Source organism: Terrapene carolina, unplaced genomic scaffold (genome assembly GCF_002925995.2).
Source record: "Terrapene carolina triunguis isolate 2854851 unplaced genomic scaffold, T_m_triunguis-2.0 Scaffold7753, whole genome shotgun sequence".
Taxonomy (NCBI): domain Eukaryota; kingdom Metazoa; phylum Chordata; order Testudines; family Emydidae; genus Terrapene; species Terrapene triunguis.
Genome location: NW_020672104.1, coordinates 1 through 7,507, shown reverse-complemented (window position 1 = coordinate 7,507; position 7,507 = coordinate 1). Strand labels below are relative to the sequence as shown.

General features: G+C 46.4%; 1 protein-coding gene across 1 annotated transcript; it reads left to right on the top strand.

Annotated features, from left to right (window-relative positions):
* Positions 1-774: 774 nt before the first annotated feature.
* LOC113408317 (olfactory receptor 51G2-like) lies at positions 775-1,743 on the top strand. The gene has a single exon (XM_026661500.1). It carries the CDS (start codon positions 808-810, stop codon positions 1,741-1,743), a length of 936 nt encoding a protein of 311 aa, XP_026517285.1. The 5' UTR covers positions 775-807.
* The last annotated feature ends 5,764 nt before the right edge of the window (positions 1,744-7,507 follow it).

Sequence of the window (7,507 nt, the reverse complement as noted above, 5' to 3'; positions counted from 1 at the left end):
TTAACGTCACTGTTATTGAATTAAGCACCTGTCACTAAAAATTTATCCCATGTACTGGAAAGAGTCAGTGGCATAATTTAGACTCTCAGGAGTGGAGAAAATTAAAAAAATATATAACGAGGCAATGAAATAAATTTATATATAGCTTCAACGCAAGACCGATAACTACAATGACCATAGTTCCCATGCATTTGCCATGTGTTTACTCACATATCATGATACAATAAGCCACAGTTAGAAGTGGAGGTGTCTGTGGTAAGGTCACAATTGTAAAATCACACAGTGTTCAAATGGACTGTGTCACTCCCAGCCTATGGATGTCAATGGGGCCAAAAGCTTAGCAGGATTCAAAGAGGGACTGGATGCTTATCTGCATAACAAGGACATCCGATTACAGTAGTGAGGACTTTTATTTACAAAAAATGTTTTGGATGGGCGATAAACCTTCCTGATTTACACCACAAAATATGTCAAACTAGTGAGTGTCAGGGGGAAACTTTCCTTGGGAACAGGTTTTCCCATAGCTTCCTACTGCAGGGCTGTTTCCACCTTCCTCTGAAGCATGTGGAACTGGTCACTGGTTACTGGGCTAGATGGACTGCAGGTCTGATCTAGTCTGGCAGTGCCTATCTTCCTATCAGTGGTGAAAATCCAAGACTATGTTTATGCTGATCTTCCTTGAGCTCCTGGGAGTCTATAGACTTGCACTGAGAGCAGAAAGATGCCTCACTAATTATCATCTAGTCTCCTGTTCTTTTTCCTTTTAGGAAGGAAATTTCAAAACTCCTTGGACGTGCCCAGTACATTATGTCAGCTGTCAATAACACCAAATTCAATTCTGCAGTGTTCCTTCTCACTGGGATACCTGGGCAGGAAGACGTCTATCTGTGGATCTCTATCCCCTTCTGCATAATGTATATTATTTTGATAGTAGGAAATTCAGTCATTCTGTTCATTATAAAAATAGATCCAAGCCTCCATGAGCCCATGTACATTTTTCTTTCCATGTTGGCCATCACAGACCTTGCCTTATCTATATCCACCATTCCAACGATACTGGGCATATTCTTGTTTAATATCAGGGAGATCAGCCTCAATGCCTGTTTTGCCCAGCTGTTCTTCATCCACTCACTTCAGTGCATTGAATCCTCCGTGCTCTTGTTGATGGCCTTTGACCGCTTCACTGCGATCTGTAACCCACTGAGATATGCTTCCATCTTAACCCTGCCAAGAATATCCAAGATGGGACTGGTGTGTGTGCTAAGAGGGGTGGCTGTAATATTCCCACTCCCCATTCTCCTGAAACGGTTCCAATACTGTCGAGCTAATGTCCTCTCCCATTCCTACTGTCTGCACCAGGAGGTCATGAAAATGGCTTGTGCGGACATCACAGACAACAGCATCTATGGCTTATCTGTTGCATTCTTTACCACATGGTTGGACTTGCTGCTCATCTTCCTCTCTTATGTGATGATCCTCAAAACAGTGCTGAGCATCGCGTCCAATACAGAGTGCCTGAGGGCCTTGAACACCTGCGTTTCCCACCTCTGCGCTGTCCTTCTCTTCTACATACCAGAGTTCGGCTTGTCTCTGGTACATAGATTTGGGAATAGCTCTTCTCCCTTACTTCAGATTCTCCTGGGCTACATCTACCTGCTGGTTCCACCCCTGATGAACCCAATTGTGTACAGCGTGAAAAGTAAACACCTTCGTGCAAGGATAATCAAGGTGTTTGTGAAATGAAGAGTCAGTTCATCACCTGGCTTCAGTGCTGGTGACACCAGAAATAAAAACAATGGCCACCTATTCCATCCTGGACCCTTATATCTGAGATGACATGAGCTACTGATTTCCATTCTGTAGAGCGCAGTTCTGATGGGGTATGAGGCCTGGAGCAACGGGTCAGGGGCTGGTGATGGAGGACAATGCCCTTGGGGAAGGAGAACAAGGCAGGCAACAGTATTTACAAAGTGACTGTGTTCGTGGAGAGCCAGGGCAACAATAGGAGTTTGGCCCATAAATAGCTGTATAGTTGCTGCTCCGACCTCAGAATTCCTCTCGATACAGTCAATAAAGAGAAGGGATGTGAATGTTGTTTCCTATTACACCTGACCTGTCACTGTCCCGTCTCTGGTTATACATCCACGGGCCATGAGAAAAGCTGCAGAGCTGTTCTGTAGTTGCAGTCCTGGTCCTTCCTGAGTGCTCTGGTTGCTGCGTGGTACATGAGCACAAACACCCAGCCTTCCCCTACTTCTTGTTCTTTGTGCTGCCCCATCTGCTTGGATAGGGGTTGAGATGGTCCTCAACTCCCTCACAGAGGCACAGCTAGCTCCTATTCCAGCCCAACCCAGCCCAATCTGTGTAGGGTGACAAACTTTTCAAAAGGCAAAAGCAGGACAGATGTAGGCAGGATCCCCATCCCCTCTGTGACCATGCCCCTGACACTCTTCTTTCCATTTGAAGCCCCATGCCCTGTTCCGCATCTTTCCGTGAGGCCCCACTGTCTGCCCCATCTGTTCCTCCAAGACTCCGCCTGTAAAATCGATCTTTCTGTAGTTAATAAACATGTTTTAAGCTTTATCATAACCACTGTGTTTTGAATGAAGTGTCTGGGAAAATCTCAGCTCTGTACGCAAAGGCTGTTGCATATCTTTCTCACATTGAGGGTAAAGCAACCAATATTAATGAGTTTGCATTATACAGACAGTTTTTCCTAATGTCCAACCTAAACCTCCCTCGCTACAATTTAAGCCCATTGCTTCTTGTCCTATCCTCAGAGGTTAAGGAGAATAATTTTTATCCCTCCCCCTTGTAACAACCTTTTAGGTACCTGAAAACTTTTATCGTGTCCCCTCTCAGTCTTCTCTTTTCTCCATGAGAAGACACAGGCTTTTCCCAGGGGGCAGCTTAGAGTCCCAGCAGAGGAGGCGCGGTGTGGTGGGGGGTAGTGCCTCTGGCTGGCCCGGGGCTCCTCCCACTGTGGAGAGGGGCTTTGGGATTCCAGCCTTGGGGTCTGGGGAGGCTCTGGGGATCTCTGAGATGTGGCAGCTGGGGCTGGCGGGACTAGCCTCCCCAAAGGGGGGCTGCCTCACTGCCCATGTTGGGAACCATTAGGAAAGGGATAGATAACGAGAGAGAAAGCATCATATTGCCTCTATATAGATCCAAGGTATACCGACACTTTGAATTCTGCGTGCAGATCTGGTCACCCCATCTCAAAAAAGATATATTTGAACTGAAAAAAACAAAACAGAAAAGGGTGACAAAAATATTCAGGGGTATGGAACAGCTTTCAGATGAAGAGAGATTAAAAAGCCTGGGAATGTTCAGCTTGGAAAAGAGATGACTAAGGAGGGATATGATAGAGAAAGCGAATATTGAAGTGTTACTTACCCATTCACAAGAACCAAGGGTCACCCAAATGAAGTTAATAGGCAGCAGGTTTAAAACAAACAAAAGAAAGTACTTTTTCACACAACCTACAGTCAGCCTCAGGAACTCATTAACTTGGAATGGTGTGACTCCAAAAGTATAACCGGGTCTAAAAAAGATGTAGATGAGTTAATGGAGGATAGGTCCATCAATAGCTATTAGCCAAAAAGGTTAAGGATGCAGCCACATGTTCTGGGTGTCCCTAAACCTCTGACTGCCAGAATCTGGGAGGAGACACAGGGGATGGATCACTTGATAATTGGCCTGTTCTGTTCATTCCCTCTGAAGTATCTGCACTAGCCAATGTCACAAGACAGGACACTGGGCTAGATGCACCATTGGTCTGACCCAATATGGCCATTCTTAAATTGTGCCACCGATGGATGGGCTGCTGCGGACAGGCCTTTTCCAGGAGCTCCCTGTGTTACAGATCTGGCCTAGCCACCCTAGCAGACATCCAGGTGCTAGCTCTGTGTAAGAAGCTGATGGGGGTGAGTGCTGTCACCTAGGGGCTTAGTTTTGTAGTACAAGTGACAGAGGCTCATGGTTTGAGCTAGAGTTGGGCTGGAAAACAGAGTCCCTCCCCCCCATGAAAAAAAATGATCCAAAATAAAATGTTTCGTTTTCATCCATTTTGGGGGGTGAGTTTTCACAGAAAACAGATAATTTTTCTCTGTAAGCTCAGCTGCCATGATGCTGCCCAGCTGCAGCTGCCTGGATCCCCAAGAAAAAATGGAGGCTTTTCATCTGCCTCGTCCACATAATGTCAATGAAGGTGGCACTGAGGGAGTCTATGGCTGCACTCTGGGTATGGAAAGGTTGAAACTTCCTGCCCAGTCTATGGCTGGGGTATTGTGCCCATCAGCTACACTAACCAGCCCTCCCATCTCTGTGCAGCCCCCTCCACCCATTACAACACTCACCACAGCAAGACCTGCGGGCAGTGGCTACAGTGATTGGCCCTGGTAGCACATCTCTGATGAGTCTGTGCTAGCAGGGAGCTGGAGAGGGGCCTAGAGCAGTTGTGGAGGCCCACAGATTGTCGGTGGGAGGGCCTAGCTACCAGTGGATCACTGAGATCTGTATATAACTTTGGGGATAAAGGGGTCCTGGGTCTGCCATTTCATTCCTCAGGGAGAAGGGAAGGGACCTCCCCTTCTGGAATGACCTGAGGTAAATTTTCATGTGGGGAGCCTTGTGGAATCTCCCTTCCCTGGTCTGAACCAAGAGTTTGTAATGCAGGAAAGGAGGCTACCGGGGACAAATAGAGTTGCTGTTGTTAGTTATTATTATTATTATTATTATTATTATTATTATTATTTCAACAGAATTACAGCTGCCCCAGAGGATTCCAGGAATGGAGCCTGCCGCAGGGTGTTTGCTGCAGTCTAGTTGGGAAGCATCACCGCGAAGCCCCTGTGATTTGGCCTCCTGCAGTTTGCCATTGGCCGTGATGGGGATTAAAGCTGGTGAGCTTTCCTGAGATACCCTGATGGCCAAGTGGCCCCCAAGGGAATGTGCAGGCATGCTTCATAAAGACAGCTTCCTCCCCTATCTGAACAGATACTGCCTGCTGCCCGTGCAACCTCTCCTCTGACTCCTTGTCCTTTTGAGTGAAGACCTCTGGTGTCAGCGGCTCCCCTTGTAGCAGGAATTGGGTACATTGGCAAGTTTCACTACCTTTAAAATGTGAAGTGAAGGATAAGGGCTGCGAGGAGTTAACATCTGCATATGTTCTGTGCAGTTGCAGGGGACTCAGCTGAGCTGTTGGGGTGACTTAGTGATGGTGGTGGAGAGAGCTTAGAAACCCCTCCCCTACATCTGCCCATGCTCCACAGTGGGCTATTCAGGCTATACAGAAATCTGAGATTCAAAGCGACCTCAGCGTATTAAAACCCCAATGCCCCAAGTAAGGATTTCTCAAGATGTCCCATTTCTAGAGGTGCCATGTGCTCTTTGCCCAATCCTGCCAGAGGCTGAGCGAGAAGAGACCCCAGGGAATATCAGTGACTAGTTCCCAAATCATCTCAGGTTTATTTACTAATGGAAATTAAATCAACAAATCCATTTTCAAAGGTTTTATTCTCTGGCTTGATTGTGAAGGCAGGAATTCAGAGCTGCGTTGCTCTGTGGTAACAAGTCCGATAAGGCATTTTTGTTTCCAGACTGGATGAGGGCTCCAGCCTTTCTATCCGAAGACACCCCTCAGAGTTACAGGACTACCTGCATCTTTGTCCCCTCTCAGGTCTCCGAGTGCCAGGCCTTGTAGCCTTCCCTCTCATGGGGTGGCATCCTGTGATCCTCCTACCCTCGGACTGAGCCCTGGGCTACAGCATACTGCAGTTCAACTATGGATTGAGCAGGTCTGAGTGGGTTCGGCACCTGCGGTTCTTCTCTATGTAAGTCTGTTAGCAGTGGTGAGATGAGTGACCAGCCCAGCCTTCTTGAACCAAAATATTGTTTAATCTGAAAAGTAGGAATAAAGCGTAACATGGGAGAAAAAGAGGTTTTTAAAAAAACAGTCTGTAAACTTCTCTTACCCGAAACCTTCCCACTCTGATGGGGACCCAGGTAGGCCGAGGGCCTTCAGACTTCCCCAGTGGTCTCTGTGCCTGTCAGTCTGAAGAGCTTCCCAGTAACTGCTACCCCACCTCTGGACAGACTCCCAGTGCTGGCAAAACAAGCTCTGTAATGTGTCTGGAGACTGGAAATAGGTTCTTCCCAGCTTCGGTGTTGTCTCTCAATCTCCTTGATTTTTTTAATGAGCGATGGCTTTTCTTAAGCTGTTCCTTCCCTTCCTTCATGTTTTCCAGCAGCCTGCTGTTAAACTAAGAAGAGCCATACTGGTTTCACCCAATAATGCCACAACATAAACATCCCAATAGTTAACCCAATCTAGCTATACAGCAAACATCCCAAGATCTGTGTTTAATATACACATTCATTATGCCACCTTTTGCAAAATCTATATAAGGATGTGAAGCAGGACTGAGGGAGCGTGGTGAGGCTACCCCGGCTTTTCACCCAAGATGTCTGCTGGAACTAACAGAGACTGAACAGGGGAAAGGATTGGGCCCGGACTAGGAATGAGTCTAGTCTGTGAAAGAAGCTTATTGAAACATCTTTGAGGGTGAAATTACCTGTAACAGTTTCTTAGTGTATTAAGCTTAGCCTTGCGTGTTTGTTTTATTTTGCTTAGTAACCTACTTTGTTCTGTCTGTTATCTCTTATGACCACTTAAATCCTACCTTTTATACTTCATAAAATCACTTTATTAATAAACCCAGGGTAAGTAATTGTTACCTGGGGGGCAAACAGTCTGTGTATATCTCTCTTTACTTTGAGAACAAGGGTGAATAACATGAACGAATGTATCTGGGGTTCAGGCTCCCAGAAAGGCTGTGCACTGGGATGCTGAGGCAAGTCCCTTTAACGGAGTCTTCCCACAACTGAGCTGATCTCAGTGTCCATATTTTGCAGAGGGGTGTGGCCCTATCTCTGGGACTGTGCTGGAGGAGGCCTGGAGGATCTAGCTCAACAAGACAGAGTTAAGGAGTGTCCATGTTGGCTCAGTGGTATCTCAGCAAATCAAGGGGCAGTCCCAAGGGGGTACCGATGAGAGAACCCGTCATATAAATACTAGACAGTGAGAGCTAAGGGAATGAATATTTTCAATAATGATCTTAATGCCTGTTACCACTCCAGATACAGGCCACAGACTGACACAACAGAACCTGAGCAGAACCAGTCAGCTATTAACCCAGGGACAGAGGAGCTACTGGATTTTTGTTTGCCGACAAGCGACTGAATGAGGGCTGAGACATGGCAATCTTTTCAGTCTGTGAAGAAATCCAGATGACAGACTCTACATTTAAGGTCCCATTCTCACCTGATAAATCATCTCTGAAAAAGGATCAGAGGGGAAAGAATTTGTTGACATGAGTGTACTAAAGTACAGATGTGTACATTTTATGCTAAACTTTTCATTGTAATACAAATATTGCAAACCAAACTTTCATGACTTAGCATGAAAGCCAGAAGCAGAGTTGTTGGAATCTCTACAGGAGGGAGG